At 43.5% G+C, this 22,625-nt stretch overlaps 1 protein-coding gene across 1 annotated transcript; it reads right to left on the bottom strand.

The window, feature by feature from the left end:
• Positions 1-1,356: 1,356 nt before the first annotated feature.
• Positions 1,357-22,002, bottom strand: LOC129869087 (H(+)/Cl(-) exchange transporter 5). The gene is made up of 13 exons (XM_055943583.1): positions 21,877-22,002; positions 21,312-21,440; positions 21,001-21,149; positions 9,225-9,324; positions 8,920-9,107; positions 8,716-8,838; positions 8,411-8,617; positions 6,447-6,527; positions 5,743-6,285; positions 5,416-5,602; positions 4,856-5,254; positions 3,939-4,155; positions 1,357-3,463 (listed from the first exon to the last, which is right to left on the bottom strand). The coding sequence occupies exons 2-13, from the start codon at positions 21,430-21,432 to the stop codon at positions 3,373-3,375; spliced, it is 2,406 nt and encodes an 801-aa protein (XP_055799558.1). The 5' UTR covers positions 21,433-21,440; positions 21,877-22,002; the 3' UTR covers positions 1,357-3,372.
• Positions 22,003-22,625: the final 623 nt, after the last annotated feature.

Raw genomic sequence — 22,625 nt, 5'->3', positions numbered from 1 at the left:
ATTGGCATCAACGACTCTACATTAGAATGGAGTGGTGTGGGCTAATTCGCATCAACATATCTACATTAGAATGGAGTGGTGTGGGCTAATTCGCATCAACGACTCTACATTAGAATGGAGTGGTGTGGGCTAATTGGCATCAACGACTCTACATTAGAATGGAGTGGTGTGGGCTAATTGGCATCAACAACTCTACATTAGAATGGAGTGGTGTGGGCTAATTGGCATCAACGACTCTACATTAGAATGGAGTGGTGTGGGCTTGGCATCAACGACTCTACATTAGAATGGAGTGGTGTGGGCTTGGCATCAACGACTCTACATTAGAATGGAGTGGTGTGGGCTAATTGGCATCACACTTTGGTACTGTAGCACAATCACTAATAGGTATTCACCAGCATTGAGGGAAGAGGCCATTAGAAAGACAAAGGAATGTGTGGATTCTCCCCACATACTGTAATGTAGAGGTATACAGCACTACCAGCTACCAAGGACAACTAAAGCCCTGGTGACCATAAGGAACCACTCTTCTTTTCTGATCAACAAGAACTCGTGCACCAGGAGGGTTCTTTTAGTGTTGAATGTACCTATTGACAATATCATTTCAAGCTTTTGTGCTGGATGTGGTTTCATTGGTCTAGTTAATTATGGATAAGAAACAAACGATGGGCTCTTGAGGGGTAAAAACAAGGCACAATTCAGTTCTTGTTGATCCTGCCATCATCTTCTAATTTCTACCAAACCTTTGTTAAGGGTTGTCAGTAAGGCTCCAAGGCATCTTGGTAAAGGCCCTCTTGGGAGACCTTCATTATACTGACAATTCTGCTATTTCTTCTGCTTAGAAATTAACTGCAGTAATTACTGTGTGTGTGTGTGTGGGGGGGGGTTCAGTAACAACTTGTTCTTTACTGTGGGTGGAGGTATTACGGGTTACCGCGGTTAACCAGATAGCTGTACTATTGTTTAGTCATACAAAATAATCCCGAGCTGGACAGTAGAACACTAATAAGTATAGTCTGAGCCAAGTTTGAACTTCCTGTTAAGCACTACCTAGACCCATATCCTAAAATGTGTTGACATCAAATGTTTGCAATGTCAAAAAACTGACTTTTTTTTGACTGTGTATTCGACTATTGCTTGAAACAAACAAGATTTACTGTCAAGACATCTTCACTTTCTCATGACGGGCATGGGAGGCCACCAAGGCCGTTCACCGACAGCAGTGAGTCACACTCTGGTTAGACCCTCGGGGATGGACTTAATGGGTTCATGATGTTGGGAGTGAGAATGACTCCAAACTCGTGTACTGTACTTGTTGGTGAGTAACTGGGCACAGAGAGTACGTATCCATTCATGTGAAAGTTAACATGGTTTTAATTCATAGCAAAGTTGGAATGACAGGGGGAATAAATTATTCATCGTTCACATTTTTGAATCTCAGTTGCACCTTTACATGAGATGGTAGTGACACAAAACCATTGCAGATGGTAGTGACACAAAACCATTGCATATAGCATAAATACGAATACAAACAGACACACAGTTTAATAATGTAACTCTAGCTACACCTGATAAGTACTTTATTTGTAAATAAAGTGCATTAAAATGAAATGAGACCCTACAGTTAAAATGAACTACGGTATACAAGTAATACAACAATGGAGACACACTTATGGATAAAAAAGGGTGTCAAGGAATCCATAAACCTAGCTGAAGAACGGCCACCATCAACCTGCTCGAGGTAAAAGTGAGATTTGAGCATTCCGCACAGGGCAGGTTCCTCAGCTTGGTTCACGTTTAAGAGAGCACGCTACACTTCAGTCGCTCATTCTCAGTGTGGACTCGTGAGACAGTGAGAGAACGAGTTAAGAAGGGAGAAGAGATCCAGAGTTCTTCACTAGTGTTGACAGGCCAGTCCTCTCTCTCTAGCTCCGCCAGCCCTTGCCTGGGCCTTAGCAAGAAGACGAGGAAGTGAGAGGAGCAAGAACACTGAACATGTGTGCCCCTCCCAGACCATGGACAGACGAGGAGATAACAGGAAGATGATATGACATGTGACATACTGGAGACCTCGTCCTTTCTCGATCATCCCATAATACACCAACACTGATCTTATCCATGACCTCAGGCTGCCTGTTAAGACTGATCATCACTGACTTGATGATTGTGTAGTGTGCTGGATAAAGTGATCGGTATACTTGTGATGCAAGAATATGGACGCAATAAATACTATTCACTGAAAAGGTCATGAAGCTCAGAAATATAGGGGTGCATATTCAAAATGAGAAATACATATTTTCATGATTGTACTTTTGAGTGTTACTGATCAGTTGATAAAGTTAAGTAATCAGTTTTTTTGGTGATAATTGCAGGACAAAAACCTTGATTTTGCTGCGGCAATTCTGACATTTTGCATGTGCTGATGAGGGAAGCATTTTGTTGACGTGTGGTTTGATTGAACCATATTACGTGGTAAATGTGCAGTGATTTGCTGAATTTCACTGTCCTGCGGTGATGGGTCAGTTTAACGCAATAAATTGACTGTTTTATGTGGAAATTGTGCGGTGATTGGTCAAATGTGCAAGCCATCGCATAATATGCAAAATTGATTTAGCAAAAGAGAAACGATCGCAGAATTCTGGAGAGACTGAGTATTGCGACTAATCACGGCTGGTTAGCGCACAGTAGTGCCTCCCTGTGGTCAAAGATGATAACCACAGCATGCATGTTTCAGGGGAAGGTTATTACCAAAGAAAGAAACATTTCTTTCGAGCTAAAGTGTTTAGCTATAACACCAGGGGAAAAGACTTCAACATTTCAACACTGGCATAAATATTTCAGGCAGACAGTGACTTCACAATTTCAACTGTGATTATGATAGGTTGAAGCTGATTATTTCCACTCCTAGCTTAGTGATTGTATGGGGGTTAAGTTTTCAAATGGCAGTGGTTTGGCTTATACCTCAAAATTCCAGACTTGGTCTCAGCTCCTTTAGCATCCTTGGTAGCTCTAGACACATGCTATACCTGAACAACTGACGAGGAAGATCACTCCTGCCTATACGGCCAAGGAAAAAAATGTTCTCCCAGTTACCGACGGTCATTTAATAAGCCATAGGACTTTTTCCTAAATCCAGTTCATCGTTTGGGTCAATCCTGAAAAGCCAGCTTGCTGTTGAAGTGCAATGAATTCTCTGCCTCTATAGTTCTAATGAAGCGGCCAGTTGTCACTGCAATGCTTTCAAAAGTGGGAGGAAATCCTCTAGTTAGACATGAACATAGTGCAATGGAGTTGGCCTGGAGACCGGCCTGGGTAAAAGCTGTGGTTCCACAGTGGTGTCTGGCCAAAGGTTCTGCAGCTGGTACTGAAGCATCAGTTGAAGAGGATCGAGTCTGGGTCCCGGTTGGCTATCTGGGCCACGTGCTTCAGAATGTCCTTCTTTGTGATAATCCCCAGCAACCGACTGCAAGATAGACAGGGACAAAATGTCAGAGGTCTGGACTTCTTACAATATACAAACTCTTTTACATAAGTATGTTCTGTCACTACTTTTTTGTCTGTCTTGGGGTTTCTGTTCAGTTCTACTCATGAATGTACACTACCGTTCAAAAGTCTGGGGTCACTTAGAAATGTCCTTGTTTTTTGAAGAAAAGCTGCTTTTTTTACCATTAAAATAACATCAAATTGATCAGAAAAACAGTGTAGACATTGTTAATGTTGTAAATGACTATTGTACCTGGAAACGGCTGATTTTTAATGGAATATCTACATAGTCATACAGAGACCAGAGAATGTTATTTTAAATGGACAATTATTTTTTTTAAATGTTCCTTGTTTTTTTAAAGAAAAGCTAAGTGACCCCAAACTTTTGAATGGTAGTATATAGAGAAGTAGTGGTTCCTAGCTACATAGCTAGTTCTCAGTAGCAGGAGCTTTACCCATTGTGTGTGATGAGGCATTGGCGCAGGCCCAGCTTCCTGAAGATGTCCACCACAATGTCCATGGCGGTGTGGTCTGTGACAGTGAAGGGACTAAGGTCCATGATGCCCCGAAGCTTCAGAGGAGGGGGGCTGCTGGGGGGCTGAGGGGGCGTGTACTCTGTGAAGAAGATCCTCGAGGTGCTCACTATCCCATCCTGACGCTGCCTGGCATTATCTGAGAGGGGAGAGAGGGTTTTACAGAGGAGTGGCAGAGACAAAGAGACCAGAAAGGTGTTAAATACACTGCTAATGACATTGAGTACGTTTACATAATAATCAGTAATAATTCGATATTAAACTGATTACGGCAGTAGGCAGATTACATTAGTAACTTTAACGCCTTGCTCCGCTTATCTTAAAATCGTCGTAATGTCAAAATCGAAGTAAGCATACGCCGATTAAAACACCTTTTGAATTATTAGGACATGTAAAGACCTTAATCCACGTTCCAGCGGTATATTTGATCTACGGATGTGCCGGCGCCAGCTGAGCGCGCCTCCCTCTCTAGCGCGAGTGAAGTTGAGTTCAGAACAACTGAATGTACGCATCTTAGAAATAGTTTTAACATACAAACGTTATATGTTCCGACTCAAATATGCGTTCCAAAAATAACATGGCCGCTGTGGGAAAAAAAACGTTTATTTTGATTTGCCGATTTTCTGCATTGATCAGATGTGTCCATGTAAATAAGACAATTAGGGAAATCGCTCTTCTTGCAAAGCACGTAAACGTTTCAATCAAACCATCATATTCATGTGACTGTCCACGATAATTGCCTTGTGTCCATGTAACCACACTCAGCTATGATGACAATGAACATGTTGGTCAAAAGCCAGCACCTAGCACGACACAGAACGATGACCCATCATCCATACCTATGGAGATGGTGAGGTCCCTGCGCAGCACGAAGCCCACCAGGCGCTGGGACTCATGGGAGACCACCACGGGGAAACCGCTGTAGGTGGTCTCTGTGATCATGGTCTCCACGTCCTCTACCGTCATGCCGTCCTGGGTCAGTACGGAGAGCGGCGGGTCACTGCGACGCGGCCGCATCACGTCCATGGCCAGGGTCTTATGACTGAACTCCTCCTTGGCCTCCAGGAAGGGGTAACCGTTGAGGCGGATGTGTGCCTCGTAGATGCCCTCGCGCCCGATGGCGTCCGCCACCCACTTGCTGGTCATGGCCGCGGCCATCAGGGGCACGATGTACTCCAGCCCTCCGGTCAGCTCGAACATGATGACCACCAGGGATACGGTCATGCGGGTCACCCCACCTGTGGGCACAGAGAGAGGGCTGGAGGCAGAAGTCTCGAGGCTATGCCTAATGTTGACATTTAACCAGGAACAAAGGAGCTCAGAGTAAAGACAAAACCAAGTGAACAAAACACTCTTAGACATGCAAGGTGCAACCATACAACACTCTTGAAGCCCTTACCTAAGCAAGCAGCAGCCCCCACCATGGCGTACAGGCCTGGGGTGATGCAGTCAGCACCAGGAGAACACCAGCCCCTGAAGATCGCCCAGTCGTGGTGGTAGTAGGCCAGCTGCTCCATGCCTATACCCAGCAGCCTGCCTGCAATCGCCCCCACTGCCATACTAGGAATGAACAGCCCAGAAGGAACCTGGAGGAACGGAAAGACATGATTTATATAAACTACTCAAATCCCATCGAAGAGCTCGCATTGAAATCATACAAGTAAGCGGTGACATCTCTGGACAGATGTGCCATACAGACAGGCTATGGTAGAAGGTCCTCTCGTACCTTCATGCCGAAGGTAACCACGGTGATGAGCATCTTAAAGACGAGGGCCAGGGACAGCTGCCACATGGCCGTGTAGACGTCATCTCCAGCCGGACGGTCCGGCAGCTCGTTGCTGCTCTTGGTGACGTTGGCGTTGTCATAGTTACACAGCTTGGAGGAGTCCAGCAGGCCACAGTCGTTGAAGAGCTCAGAGATGAGCTCGCTGGTGCTGGTGCGGGTGTAGCTGTTAGGGAAAGCCACCACCGCCGTGACCGCCGTGACAACCAGCACCTCCAGGACCGGGTAGCGGCCCAGCCACGTGGTCTTACGCCGCCGGCACCACGCGATGTTGGCTCGGATGAAGAAGGCGCCCCAGATGCCGCCGAAGATGCCGAGGAGGACAAAGGGTACGAGCTCCAGGAGGTGCCAGGGGGTGTGGAACTCCACGTAGAACAGCACCAGGCGGCTGTTGCCAAACGGGTTGATGGAGCGCAGGGTGAAGGCTGCCACCAGGGCCGCGAAGAACGACCGCCACAGGGTCTTCAGAGGGAAGTAGTAGCTCACCTGACAGGGCCATGAGGAGACGGACAGTTACACAGTGACCATAGTCAAAATGTCAACATTTGAATTGAATGTTCAATTTAACTTGAAGAGTAGTTCAACTTGAATCAGAAAGCACATAGATGTGCATAAGAAGAAGAAGAAGAAGCCAAGGCGCTTCTCACCTCTTCCAGACTGAAGAGCACTCCTCCTATGGGGGCACCGAAAGCCACAGACACACCAACGGCAGCAGCAGCAGACAGAACCTGACACAAACAACCAAGGAGGAAGGTGATCAGTGTCCTTACACTAAGCCTTTATAACACAGCAACAAAGCTGAATAACAGCTCATATAATGCCGCGAATCAATGCCAAATATCTCTGTGTTGGAAATGACATCTCAGGCGCAGTGTTTACAGAATTGAGAACGATAAGTGTTGGCACCGCACTTCCATTGGCACTAGCTCGCTGTGGCAGGGGAGAACAAGCATCACCTTGGGGGTATATGTTTATTGAAATCGTAAACCCACGAGACCATCTACAGCAGGGGTGTCAAAGTCAAATGGACGGAGGGCCAAATAAAAATTTTTGCTACAAGCCGAGGGCCGGACTGTTCGAATGTTCATTGAAAAATTTTTAAATGACGCATATAGTCTAGTGAACCTAATTGAACCTACTGAAAACCTAACAAATATATTCCAATATGATCAGATAAATAAAGCAATATTTTCTTATGGCTCTGTCAGTAATCTTTAATTTTCAACAGACACAAAAGACAAATTTCCTTTATATAAAAATCCCCATAACATGAACATTAAATGAAAGAAACCGGTATTCAAGGCACCATCAGTAGCCTATATTTTCTATTTTAGCAAAAGTGGGCTAAATTTACTTCAAAGAAAAAAACAATAATAGCAATTTTCTATCATCCACTCAACTGAAATATTTTTAAAATATAATTGGATTGAAATACAATAAAATAAAGTGCAAAAATCTATTAATCAAAAACAACACTTTGTTTAAGGAGAAGTAACATGCAGTGAAAACAAATATTAAACTTTAACTTTTAAACTTGAACTGAGTAAAAACTCTAAATATGTGATTGCACAGTAATGTTCACTTGTTTGAGGTTGAGGGTGATACTTGGTGGTGTCCCATCTTTTCCACAAGTTCATCAATGTTCGGGGTAAGGCTCTGAGCTGAGGAAATCCTCAGAATTGAGTGGAGGTGTTCAGCAGTAAGTCGACTTCTGTGTGATGTTTTGTTCAGGTTCATCAAAGAAAACAGTTGTTCACACAGGTATGTGGTGCCAAACATAGACAACGTTTGAGCAGCCTGGATGCGCAGCTGGGGCATTGTGTCGGGGAGGAAACGGGCGAACTCCGCAGCACCCACTGCCGCATATTTTGCCCTCAGTGCATCATTGCATTGGAGGTCAATCAACTCCATTTGGAGGTTTGGTGGTGAGCTTTCCACGTCAACAGCAAATGGGTTACCGAGCAGTTCCAACCTGCTTTTTTGTGCTTCAAAGTCAGCAAATCGGCGTCGAAAGTCAGCGGCAAGCATACCTATTTTATCAGCCAACTGTGCGCTCGGGAACGCACTGGTAGAGAGCTTCTCTTTCATGGTCTGGCAGCTGGGAAAGTGGCTCAAATTTTCTTTCCGCATCTGCGTCTCCCACAGAGTCAGTTTGGTTTTAAATGCCTTCACTGTACTGTACATATCAGAGATGACATGATCCCGACCCTGCAGCTGCAAGTTCATTGCATTCAGATGACTCGTAATATTATATAAAAAAAGATCTGCGGGCTGCCGGCTTGCTGCGGTCTGCGGGCCGGTTCTAATAATAAATCAAGATCATCCCAGGGGCCGTAAAAAACCTTCTCGCGGGCCGGATGTGGCCCGCGGGCCTTGACTCTGACATATGTGATCTACAGGCTATTTATACTTTCATGGGGGTTTCCCGTGCTGAGTCTGACTTGAAGGCTCTCTCAAATTCTTTTGACACGGCATCAATGCAAAACAACATCAGTGTTCCTAGTTTTTGGAATTTGTGTCAGTTCCTTGAAAAAGACTGTCAAAGGTTAACCTGTCCATCCATATAAAACGTGTAGACGTTTGTGAATAGCCCACTGCTATTTCTCCTCACCTCTCTGCGCTTGGCCTCGTTCTTACGGTACTTGGTGAACAGGTGGCATAGGATGTTGCCACAGCAGCAGGCCACGTGGACCAGGGGCCCCTCCTTCCCCAGGCTGAGCCCTGATGACACAGCCAGGACCAGGGTGATGGTCTTGATTATCAGGGTCCACTTCCCCAGGTACCCTCGGATGATGAACCCACTCAATATGGTTTTGATCTGGAGGAGGTAATAAATAGCATGGGTAAATGAACCACAGCATTTGTCCTCTTTCAAAAGACATATCAAATAAGGCAAGAGGCATAAAGTAGTCGTACCTCTGGGATTCCAGAGCCACAGGCATAGGGGGCGAAGGCCCTGACCAGTGTCACAGCCAGGAAGGAGAATAGTAGAGCCCAGCACACGTACATTAGGTAGTTCATAATGTACGCAAAGGGACCCTGCAGAGAGAAATTTCACAATAAGACTGACCAAAATAAATCACGTAAAACAATGGGTCGAGTAGTACAATTTTAACCCACCTCTGTTGTGCCAATGATGAGCTCGGCCCAGCTTTTCCACTGGGGACACTTGTCCCTCTCCTGGAAGGTGGTCTCGTTGGAGGTCCAACAGCAGTGCTCATGGTTGAACCAGAACCCGTTCAGACAAACCCCTTCCTTGAGGTCTGTCATCCAGTGGGCTGATATGTCGATCCCACCTGCCAAAGCACCTGGAATAGATCACAACAGTATCAATGGTTTCCAGGCCGTTGTTGTGCGGGGTTTAGTAGAAGGGATCAAATGAAAAAAAGTCTCATCATAAACAGTCTGTATCCGTTTAGACTGACCTGACATGAGTCCAATCAGCAGCATGAGCAGCCATCCAGAGAAGGCATCACTGACACTCTTCACCAGCGCCCATGTGGACTCTTTGCTTTTACTGGTAATCTACAGAGAAAGACATAAATATTCAGCTGGGCTGAAGCGCGTTTCAGTATACCCTTTTTCCATTGTTCCCCATTCAATTGTTCACTCTTCCAAGATCTCGCCGAGCCAATCGAACCCAATCCTTTCATTGACAAATTAAACAGAGAATTGGAACAATAAAGAAAGAGACTGGCCAATTCTGGCATTCTATTGGAGTATCCCTCAGGGGCTTAGAATTAACAAGGCTGCTTTGTCTTCGAAGACAGTCATTTAATGCAGAGACGAGACAATATTTTGAACAAATGCTCTCTAGATTCTCATGTTGCTTGTCATTGCAAAGACTAAAGCAGAGATAGAGATAATGTGACAGAGTGATTTAAAAAAAAAACGTATTGCTCCCCAATTTCGTGGTATCCAATTGGTAGTTACAGTCTTGTCTCATCGCGGCCTCGGGAGAGGCGAAGGTCGAGAGCAGTGCGTCCTCCGAAACACAACCCAACCAAGCCGCACTGCTTCTTGACACAGTGCCCACTTAACCCGGAAGCCAGCCGCACCAATGTGTCGGAGGAAACACCGTGCACCTGGTGACCGTGTCAGCGTGCACTGCGCCCGGCCCGCCACAGGAGTCACTAGTGTGCGATGGGACAAGGACATTCCTGCCGGCCAAACCCTCCCCAAACCCAGATGACGCTGGGCCAATTGTGCGCCGCCCCATGGGTCTCCCGGTTGCGACCGGCTGCGACAGAGCCTAGACTCGAACCCAGAATCTCTAGTGGCAAAGCTAGCACTGCGATGCAGTGCCTTAGACGACTGCACCACACGGGAGCGCTACTACAGTGCTCACGTCACTCCCTGTTGAACGAGGGAGAGCTCTATTTGATGTTTTGGAAAGTTTTGAAAGTCTATTGAAAAAGTTTGGTTAATAGCTAGCTACCTTTTGAGTTTGGCACGGTTGGCATCAGTTGCTGGGACCGCTACTATCTGTCCTGTGATCCTGCCGACCAAGGCCGGGTCTGAGGAGCTGCTTGGCGTAGAAAGTAGCCCAGTTGCTAGCTAGCTAGCTGCCTATCAAGCTAGCAGGGTTTTCTTGAGGGCTTGAACACAGCCTGCAACGCGGTTAGCCATTGTGGCTGGGGCTGTGGATTTTCCTGGGCTTGTGACTGGCTCCCATCAGCAGAGGATGCCTGGTTATTCTTTAAAAGTGCCTTCCTCACCATCTTAAATAAGCATGCCCCGTTCAAAAAAATTTAGAATCAGGAACAGATATAGCCCTTGGTTCACTCCAGACCTAACTGCCCTTGACCAGCACAAAAACATCCTGTGGCGTACTGCAATAGCATCAAATAGCCCCCGTGATATGCAACTTTTCAGGGAAGTTAGGAACCAATATACAAGCAGTTAGGAAAGCTAAGGCTAGCTTTTTCAAACAGAAATTTGCATCCTGTAGCACAAATTTCAAAAAGTTCTGGGACACTGTTCTGGGACACTGTAAAGTCCATGGAGAATAAGAGCACCTCCTCCCAGCTGCGCACTGCACTGAGGCTAGGAAACACTGTCACCACCGATAAATCCACGATAATTTAGAATTTCAATAAGCATTTTTCTACGGCTGGCCATGCGTTCCCCCTGGCTACCCCTACCCCGGTCAACTGCACTGCACCCCCCACAGCAACTCGCCCAAGCCTCCCCCATTTCTCCTTCACCCAAATCTATATAGCCGATGTTCTGAAAGAGCTGCCAAATCTGGACCCCTACAAATCAGCCGGGCTAGACAATCTGGATCCTCTCTTTCTAAAATGATCTGCTGAAATTGTTGCAACCCCTATTACTAGCCTGTTCAACCTCTCTTTCGCATCGTCTGAGATTCCCAAAGATTGGAAAGCTGCCGCGGTCATCCCCTTTTTCAAAGGGGGAGACACTCTAGACCCAAACTGCTACAGACCTATATCTATCCTACCCTGCCTTTCTAAGGTCTTCGAAAGCCAAGTTAACAAACAGATCATCGCCCATTTCGAATCCCACCGTACCTTCTCCGGTAAGCAATCTGGCTTCAGAGCTGGTCATAGGTGCACCTCAGCCACGCTCAAGGTCCTAAACGAAATCATAACCGCAATCGATAAGAGACAATACTGTGCAGCCATATTCATCGATCTGGCCAAGGCTTTCGACTTTGTCAATCACCACATTCTTATCGGCAGACTCAACAGCCTTGGTTTCTCAAACGACGGCATCGCCTGGTTCACCAACTACTTCTGTGATAGAGTTCAGTGTGTCAAATCGGAGGGACTGTTGTCCGGACCTCTGGCAGTCTCTATGGGGGTGCCACAGGGCTCAATTCTCCGGCCGACTCTTCTCTGTATACATCAATGATGTCGCTCTTGCTGCTGGTGATTATCTGATCCCTCTACTCAGACGACACCATTCTGTATACTTCTGGCCCTTCTTTGGAAACTGTGCTAACTAACCTCCAGACGAGTTTCAATGCCATACAACTCTCCTTCCGTGGCCTCCAACTGCTCTTAAATGCAAGTAAAACTAAATGCATACTCGTCAACCGATCGCTGCCCACACCTGCCCGCCCGCCCAGCATCACTAATCTGGACGGTTCTGACCTAGAATATGTGGACAACTACAAATACCTAGGTGTCTGGTTAGACTGTAAACTCACCTTCCAGACCCACATTAAGCATCTCCAATCCAAAATTAAATCTAGAATCGGCTTCCTATTTCGCAACAAAGCATCCTTCACTCATGCTGCCAAACATACCCTCATAAAACTGACTATCCTACCGATCCTCGACTTTGGCGATGTCATTTACAAAATAGCCTCCAAAACTCTACTCAACAAATTGGATGCAGTTTATCACAGTGCCATTCGTTTTGTCACCAATGTCCCATATAATACCCACCACTGTGACCTGTATGCTCTCGTTGGCTGGCCCTCGCTTCATACTCGTCACCAAACCCACTGGCTCCAGGTCATCTACAAGTCTTTGCTTGATCTTGCCCCGCCTTATCTCAACTCACTGGTCACCATAGCAGTACCCACCCGCAGCACGTGCTCCAGCAGGTATATTTCACTGGTCACCCCCATAGCCAATTCCTCTTTTGGCCGCCTTTCCTTCCAGTTCTCTGCTGCCAATGACTGGAACGAACTGCAAAAATCGCTGAAGCTGGAGACTCTAATCTCCCTCACTAACTTCAAGCACCAGCTGTCAGAGCAGCTCACAGATCATTGCACCTGTACATAGCCCATCTGTAAATAGCCCATCCAACCCCCATACCGTATTTATTTATTTTGCTCCTTTGCACCCCAGTATCTCTACTTGCACATTCATCTTCTGCACATCTATCACTCCAGTGTTTAATTGCTATATCGTAATTACCTCGCCACTATGGCCTATTTTATTGCCTTACCTCCCTTATCTTACCTCATTTGCAGACACTGTATATATACACTCCCCCCCCCTACTATATTATTGACTGTTTGTTTATTCCATGTGTAACTGTGTTGTTGTATGTGTTGAACTGCTTTGCTTCACCTTGGCAAGGTCGCAGTTGTAAATGAGATCTTATCCTCAACTAGCCTACCTGCTTAAATAAAGGAGAAATAAAAACATTTAAATATTGACTGGTTTTCATCAAGCTGTCCGCTCAAGAGGAAGCTTCTCACTGCCAAAGTTACACTATTTTAGGCCCAGCTTTTGTATACAAAAGATTTTACCGTAACTCACTTTCATGATGTTTAAAATATTTGTTCATCACTTGATGAATTTATGAAATTGCTTCTTCTAATTATTGATAAACATGCACCTGTTAAGAAACTGACTGTTGGAACTGTTAAGGCTTGATGAGGAATTGAAAAACTGTATGGCTGAAAGAGATGGGTCAAAAGGAGTGGCTCATAAGTCTGGCTGCATATTTGACTGGCTGACTTACTGCAAATTGACAAATTATGTGACTAAGCTCAACAAAAATAAACTGTATTAAGCCAATATCAATGATATAAATATGATATTATGAAGTAAAAAAAAAAAAAAACTTCTTTAAATGAAATTATGGGAAGAAATACAAATTCAACTCCATCTTTCATCGAATCAGATGGCTTATTCATCACAAAACCATTCGATGTTGCCAATTATTTTAATGATGACTTCCTTTGCAAAGTGGGCAAACTTCGGCAAGAAGAAAAAGAAAAGCATTGTAAATTATAATTTTGTAAAGTTCGTGTGGGAGAGGTAGAAAAATGATTCTTTAACCAAACTTGAAATTTGTTAATTCGTTTACAGAGAAATAGCAAACAGACTTTGAGCATGCTTATAGAGAAGGGCACTCAACATGTACTGCACTGACACAAATGAGTGATGATTGCTTGAAAGAAACTGATAATAAGATTGTGGAAGCTGTACCGTTAGATGACCATAACCTGTTATTGAGAGAACTAATGTTTTAGGGCTTTTCATACTCTGCCATATCGTGGATTCAGAGCTATCTAATAGAACTCAGGGAACCCGATGGCCATTCTGACAGAGCTCCAGAGTTCCTCTGTAGAGATGGGAAAACCTTCTAGAAGGACAACCATCTCTGCAGCACTCCACCAATTAGGCCTTTATGCTAGAGTGGCCAGACGGAAGCCACTCCTCAGTAAAATGCACATGACAGACTGCTTGGAGTTTGCCAAAGGCACCTAAATACTCCCATGAGAAAACAAGATTCTCTGGTCTGATGAATCCAAGATTGAACTCTTTGGCCTGAATGCCAAGCGTCACATCAGGTGGAAACCTGGCACCATCCCTAACGGTGAAGCATGGTGGTGGCAGCATCATGTTGTTGGGATGTTTTTCAGCGGCAGGGAGAGGGAGACTAGTCAGAATCGAGGGAAAGATGAACGGAGCAAGGTACAGAAACATTATTGATAAAACCTGCTCCTGAGAGCTCAGGACCCCCACAGTTTTATGACAGCAGGAAAACTCTCTCCCACTCTTTCAGAAATGGAAGCTAAATCCCTTTGTTACCACAGAGAGACGTTGCAGTACGGTAACATCAAAAGGTTGAGTAATGAAACAATATTTCTGTAATCCAAACAGTTGGAAGGGTCCGTGGGTACATAAAGAACAATAATGTTGAATTCATTACTAATTTGTGATGTAACTAAGGACAGTAGAACAACAAAACTATCTCTGAATGTGTATATTTCCCAGTGATCAGATTCACATCTAGATGTTGTGGAACTTAAATGATTAAATATGAAACTATTTGTGAGAAGATGTAATGTGATGTTAGCCTTCTAAATTAGATAATTGTTTTTCATACGATGCCTTAACCTGTCAGTGAGCACGCCCACGTGAGCACAGACATTATGCCAAACATCATGGAACGCCCCTTTCCAAGAGTGCATAAAACCCCTTGTGAAGAATTAACATATCAGACCAGCTGGACCGACAGCGTTAGCTGGAAGGTACAAAATGGTTACAATGAAACTTTCAACAGAGAAGAAGAAAAAAATCTCTACAGCTCCATGCTCTCTGGTCTATAGCTTTATGTTGAAATGGTTGGCAATTTAAATGGCTACCACTCTATAGACCAGTTACGAGCAGCGCCAGCTGAATAAGTTACAAATTAGCGATGCACAATATATCGGTGAACATATCTGAATCGGACAATATTAGCTTAAAATGCCAACATCGGCATCGGCCCGATGTCTAGTTTAACACCGATGTGCAAAACCGATGTCAAAGCTGACGTGCATACCTATATAACGTAGGTACATGACGTAATGACGCCACGTCAAATGTTGCGCTTCACGTGCAACACAGCATTCCTAACCTAGCCCACAATGTCTGCTGCGTGGATCGAGCAGTCATCAAGTAGTTATTTGAAAGAGTAAGAACATTTCAGCGAGACAACTCAAAATGTGAAAGCCATTAACGCCAAGATAATGGAATTCATTGCCCTTAACAATCAACCGTTCTCTGTCATGGATGATTTAAAAAATATATATTTTTACCTTTATTTAACTAGCCAAGTCAGTTAAGAACAAATACTTATTTTCAATGACGGCCTAGGAACAGTGGGTTAACTGCCTTGTTCAGGGGCAGAACGACAGATTTTTACCTTGTCAGCTCGGGGATTTGATCTTGCAACCTTCCGGTTACTAGTCCAACGCTTTAACCACTAGGCTACCTGCCGGTGATGTTGGCTTTCGCGAACTGGTCGAGCAACGGTACACACTACTAAGTGTGCTATTTTTCAGATGTTGCCCTACCGGAGTAACACAGTAATAGCGTCACTGCTATTAGCTTCACGACTGACATTTGGACCAGCGATATCAGCCCCATGAGCATGCGGAGTCTGACAGCACAGTGGGTCGTCGAGGATTTCGTACTGAGGAAAGTCGTATTGCATGCTCATGAATGTGCTGGTTGTCATACCGCTGCTGCCATTTCAATGACATTTGAGAACATGTTTGAAACATTAACACACTAGATAGCTCCATTCTAACTGACTGGAGAAATACTCATCAACTGCGCCTGCAGCAGACATGATATCCTCTTTCATGGCATTGAAACACCTGCTCAATAAAACTGGCGACACAGGCTGTGAACAAGCAATTCGGTGGCACTCTCTCTTTACTGTGTCGCCACCATGCTCGATGCTAGGTACTAGGACCTCTACTTCGATGCAGACAAGAAACAAGGTTTATGTGAAATGTTACATACACAGCTGGACAAGATGGACACAGACACAGTGACAGTGCGCACCGAGGAAGAGAGGCCACGGACAGACAGAGCTGAAACTTCACTGCTTGACATGTATGATGAAATCCTGGTTGAGACTGAACAAATGAACAACGAAACAGCACAGCAATTAAGTGAAAGAAATAGGTTTTGATTATGTTTTACTGGTAATGGGAACATACGTAAATCCCAACAAAATAACTTTTTGGTCAGTGTGGTGTGTAACCTTTATTTAACTAGGCAATTCAGTTAATGAACAAATTCTTATTGACAATGACGGCCTACCGCGGACGACGCTGGGCCAATTGTGTGCCACCCTATGGGACTCCCAATCACGCCCGGATGAGATAAAGAATGGATTCGAACCATGGACTGTAGTGATGCGTCTTGCACTGAGATGCAGTGCCTTAGACCGCTGTGTCCGTGTGTGTTAACTATTTAACTGTACTAGAATGCTTAAAAGGCCGCTAATATCAGTGCATCACTATTACAAATGATTAAGAAGTCTACAAAACGAAAGACTACACATTCAGTCTGCAGCTGAGCGCCACTATCCAACACACATGCCGAAAGACAAAAAGGAAGAACCGCAAGCATCGCACAAAAGACAGGGGGGGGTGGGGGGGGTGAAATGCCAGATCTTCTGTCTGAAATGCCAGTTCGCTTTGCGTTTCCTGGCAGTGAGGGACTGCGTCAAAGACTATCACGACATGCACAAGCTACGGTGAAAGTGAAGTCTAATCATCTACACCTGGGATGTAAAATGAACAACAATGCCATTTCTAAATAGTTCAGCTTATTTACATTTTTGGACCTTTTTTTTAGTGAAGGACACGTGTCTAACCAAGTTTGAGTTTGATAAGACTTTTTATGTATATCCTGTTGCTTTTATATTGTTTGTGTAAACAGTTCATTTGTATGTGGGACCAATACATTGGATATGCCTAGGCTAAACGTTCAGCAACTTTGGAGAGGTTGAAAAACACACTTGGATATCCCCTGTATGTCCCCCGACACCACCACAATGTTTGAGAGGTTGGTGTTGAGGTTGGTGTTGTAGACAGTTTTTATAGTGAATAATAACTTTTAGGCACATCCAGTGTGTAAAAACAGTGAAATTACCACATTCTGACACTTTGGAGAGGTTGAAAGGACACTTGAATGTACCCTGGATATCCCATAACACCACCACAATGTTTGTGAGGTCGACATGGTAAAAATTGTGTTTTTATACTGAACAAATAGCATTTAGGGATTGCAAATATGTAATGGAACTGGAATTATCTAATTTAGAGACATATGCCACTTTAGAGAGGTATAGGGACACTTGAAAACATCCCGTTACCACACCTGACACCACTTACTAAAACATCTGCCCATTTGTAGTTGTTAGGTCTATCAATACCATTTTTCTCCTGATGTTGTTCACATGTTGTGGAAGCCATCTGATGTGTTTCCAGCTCTGGGAATCAATAATTCACTTCTAGCCTGTCAATGAAAGATTACTTTAAAAAAAATGATAATAATAAAATAAAACAGTAATTTAGTGTGTGCTTGGTCTTGTGTATTCTGAACTATGTAACGCCTATCTATCTTCTGATCGTTTCCTCATTATCTCCCAGATCTTTTCTTTCCAAACATACCAAGTTTTGGCAAGTCAGAATCATGTAATTACACATTAATGGCAGTTACTTGTCTATTTTGGCGGAAATCAAAATTTTTACATTACATTTAAGAGGTTAAGGACCAAACAATTTACAGGTGGCAAAATAGTTGGGAGGAGATTTTTGATGTACCGATTCCATGGCACATGGTTTACGAACTGACACACAAAACAACGCTGGATTCAAAACTTATTTTCCATTTTAAATTAGTATATAAAATATTTGCAACCAATATAATGTTATATACATGGGGGATACAACCATCCCAGCTCTGCAGATTTTGCTGCGAAGAGACAAAACCATTAGATTACTTGTTTTGGTACTCCCCATATGTAGCTTGTTTTTGGTCACAGGTTCAGGAAAGGGCTGAAAAATGGCATTTACTTGGGGCTAACTCTTAAAATAGCACTGCTGGGTGATTTGGGAAGTCATAGTCAATTGATAAGCTGGTAAAATGTATATAGTATGCATAAGCTGGAATTAAAAGTGTTGTTGTCCATTAGTTTACTCCAATTAGGGGGGAGGTGCTAGGGTTAGGGGAAAATAATAAGGAAAATATATATTTTTAAAATGTTAATATTATATATATTTACAAAAATATATAAATGGGTGACTGGAAATGCAGATAATTACATTGATAGAAGCCACAATATAACTGCAATATTAAAGCTGATCAACCTATTTTCTTAAAGAGTGAAATTGATGCATACATTAATAACAGTGCTTTAGACCAAGGTTGGATTACTGAAAAGGAGAGGGATTTCCTCATCACCCCTCACCCAGTATGTTCAGCTTACTATGGCCTACCTAAGATTCACAAGGATCTATCTGATCCTCCTCTGAGGCATATAGTCTCTGGTAATGATAGTCTCACGGAACCTCTATCCCAATTTGTCCATTTTTTTTCATTAAAAAGTTGGTTCCTTCCCTCCCAGCATTCAATATCGACACCACTGATGTGCTAAAGACCCTTGAGGATGTCCATGTAATGATATACTTATAACTATGGATGTTCAAAGTCTTTATACAAACATCCCCCATGCAGAAGCCCTCTCCCACTATCTATAGCAGATAAACACCCTAAAGGTCTGCTGCCCCCTTCTGGTTTTATTTGGACATTAACAAAAATGGCGTTATTAACTTTGTTCATTATGCTGGCTCTTTTTACCTACAGTATGAAGAATACAATTGAACAAAGCTGAAATAAAATGGACAGAATATTTTCTCCAAACGATTTGAGGGAGTATGCACATGCAGCTAGTCTGTGCTGAGCATTAAGAAATAGGTATTCCTATATGCTTAATTTAGAGTTAATAATGTAACTTTGGTTGCTCTACAAACGTTGGGCTATGTTTGGATTTTGAATACATTGTACGGCATGATGCGACTAATGATGATTTGCAAAAAGGTCGCTTGAAAGGCATGAGCTCTGCTTTGTTTTTTGCGCAGGCTGCACACTACATCAGTCACAATTTGACAAGCACTTGATAATGCCTAGAATTTCACAGCGGCATCCCCTTTGTGTGTCCTTAATTCACCCTAAAAGAATCCATGCCGTTCGCAGCCAGGTGCCGTAGTGCCCTTCTTCCTGAGTGCTGCGAGCTCCATCACATGATCGGGTCTTTCTCACAGGCTACAAGTGAAGACAGACACATCGGGGACGCAACTGCACGTGTCCTTATTAAATTCCAAGGTGCATATTGAAGATATTGGAAGAACTGTCCACATTTACTTTTCATCAGCCAACAAGATGAGTAGGCCTAATGAACAGCAAAAGCACTAGCCTATGTCAATCTACTATCCCTAATAGTGCAAAGGTTGACCTATTCTATTCTGTGCAAGAAATAAATACTCCAAATATAGTCTGGGACAGTGGTGGGATGCGATAGATCCCAAATTACTCAAATCAGAGCGTGTAGCTTAAAATGTTGATAAACTATTATGCTATTTCTTCACATTATAAGCGCAGCAATGCGCACATGGTAGTAGGCTATAAGTGCGAACGTTCCATTAGCGGAAAACACCATTCTCAAAAGTGACCGCAAATGCAATTATGCATGTAATGCTTTTATTATAAAGGTGCATTTTTATGGTGAAAATGATCTTCCCCAAACTTGAAACTCACGCGCTGCTTATATATGTTGATTATCAATGTTATCAATGTTGATCCAAAATGCCGTAGCAGTCGGACGTGTGTTTTTGTCTTGTCCCCTCCTGTCCCGTGTAAACATAGTTTTTCCCTGTATGATTTGTTTATTCCATGTGTAACTCTGTGTTGTTGTATGTGTCGAACTGCTGTGCTTTATCTTGGCCAGGTCGTAGTTGTAAATGAGAACTTGTTCTCAACTAGCCTACCTGGTAAAATAAAGGTAAAATAAAAAAAATATATGCTAGTTAGGCTCTACACCCCTTGTAAAGCGGATTAATGTGCTTCATTTTAAGAAGTTATTTGGCCACTTTAGTTGTGATACAAACCTTATTAAAAGATATAGGCCTACGGGCTAGGCTACATGAGGTGTGCGAATCATAGGTGCCCACTATGATTCGAAAAAGTCGCCAAAAAAAGGCATTGTTTCTTATGCTGGGCATCATTCACAAGTGATAATATATCATTCACAAGTGATGGGCTAATATTATCACCCATCAGACTATTCTTGATGTAATATTCTTTACATATACTAAAGAATATATTTGTAAAATTTGTTCTGATTTAGAACGGACCATTATCATGCACCTGCTTCGAAACAGGGGCAGCGGGAAAAAAATGGACTTAATGCACTTAAATAGCGAATGGAGGACACTTTTCCCCGTGGTTTATTTTCATGTCAGCCAGGTAGGCTATACTCCTGTAGTAAATATAAGCAAAGTTTTTAATATTAGGAAAGTTGAGAAATAAATAGTAGGCCTAGTCTATAGAAAGCTGATCCTCTTTTAAGTAGAGACCATCACTCTCTCTTCTCTCACGCAATTACATAGTCTATTGCAATGTTGCGCAACATGAGCTCATGCACTCTCATGGAGTGTTTGATTAGATTTTCAAATACATTTGCATTGATGTCAGTGTGATTGGAGGGACAATAGAGTGCGGAGTACCAGGTAGTTAGGCTACGAATTACCAAGTTTGGTAGGCTATGAATGACCCTGAGCAGCATCAGAGCATATGGAAGCGAAATTACCATGACCGTGGAATTTGACTGCCTTCATGACTCGTGACCACCGGTGTGGCTGTAATACGGTCACCACAACAACCCTAGTAAAGAGTTAAAAGAACAAGGAAGTAAATAGTTGTAGGTCACCTCTCTGTGGCGGTCGCGGTCTTTGGACTTCTCCCGCACCCAGTCTATGGTGTTAAAGTCCTCATAGGTGCCCACCCCTGGTACCGGATCATCCAGCAGGTCCATCAGCTTAGGCACCCCGTTCACCTCCTCCATACCTGGGTTATCCCCTGGATGAGAAGGGAGGAGAGACGTGAGGATTTAAAAGTGTGTCACACATTCTGGTGTGAAATAATACAAATAAAATAACACATTTGCAATAGCCATGTCTTGTTTTGGCACAAAATATGTGTGTGTAAAATCAATACAACACAGACAGGCCTTGGCCTTACCAGAACCTCGGTCCAAGGGTGGTACATCCTCTGTGGTAGAGAAGTCTAACGTTGCCCCTGCTATCTCCACCATGTCCTCGTCACTTGTGCTGCTCTCGTTGCAATATCCGGTGTTATCCATCGAGAATCCTAACGGAATACACACAGAATAAGGTCAGGGTCCAAAAGCAGAGAGTTCAAAGGAATCCTCCACCTAACTAACGTTACATTCGCTAAACTAGCTACATATGGGGGCCGAGACCTAACGACGTGAGCTAGCTAACGTTGGCTAGTTAGCTCCGTCTGTTTTAATTTATTGTGTTCGACTGGCTGTTGTGGTTAGCTTCTAGCTAAATACTGACTGACATCAACCCGTCTGTCTCCAACCGGCATGGCACCTAGCTAGCTATTTATCTAACGTCGTTAGCTAACTAAGGTTAGATAGGTGGTTGGACAGCTAAGTTAACTAGCGCGATAGCATCAGCCACACACTCATAAACCTTGATAGCAATAGTAAGCACAGAGCTTCTTGTGCAAGCACATACTATTGACATCATATTATTAAAATAAAAAAAGTCGTTATTACTTCGTCGGATGGATTTCGACAGAGGACTCTGCTCTGTTATAATCCTATCGGATTTTAACCGAATTCCAACAACTTCCTGCCACGACAGACATTGAGAGCGGATCCCAGATGCTAATACTGATCAGTTTATCGTTGATTGATTATCCTTTATTTTCCCAAGGATTCTGACTAGAAACCAGTCACAATGGAAATAGAATAGATTTTAATTGACTATTAATTGACTACCAGTACAGCAAACAAGGATCACATTATGCCTTGTCCAGTCCCCAAACTCTTTGCCCATGATGATTCCCTCCCGTCACACACAGACCTGTATATTTGCATGTATGCAGATGACAAAGTTAACAGCATGAAGTATTTGGGTGTATGTTCATTATTGAAATCAAGCACTATTTCTTCAAGCAAGTAGGTTCAATGACTCCTCAAATCCAACAACCTCCTTGTTTCATAGAAAATAATCACAGAACAGACAATGGTGAGAGTTACAATCCTAGAGTACCCTCAGTTGAATAATTCAGACGTTGTCCACAGTGCATATGTAGCCTAGTGACCTTTCCTTGGCATCTCTGCTTCATCTGCACCAATATTTGAACAAAGGATAAAGTGAAAACAATATGATAAGTAAATCACCTTCACCAGTTCAGTACTTTCATGACAATCAATGACTGGAATGCAAGATGGTAGATAGCCAATTCAAATCAAATGTTATTGGTCACATACACATGGTTAGCAGATGTTAATGCGAGTGT

Source organism: Salvelinus fontinalis, chromosome 13 (assembly GCF_029448725.1).
Source record: "Salvelinus fontinalis isolate EN_2023a chromosome 13, ASM2944872v1, whole genome shotgun sequence".
Lineage (NCBI taxonomy): Eukaryota > Metazoa > Chordata > Actinopteri > Salmoniformes > Salmonidae > Salvelinus > Salvelinus fontinalis.
This window is presented reverse-complemented; position numbering and strand designations above follow the sequence as displayed.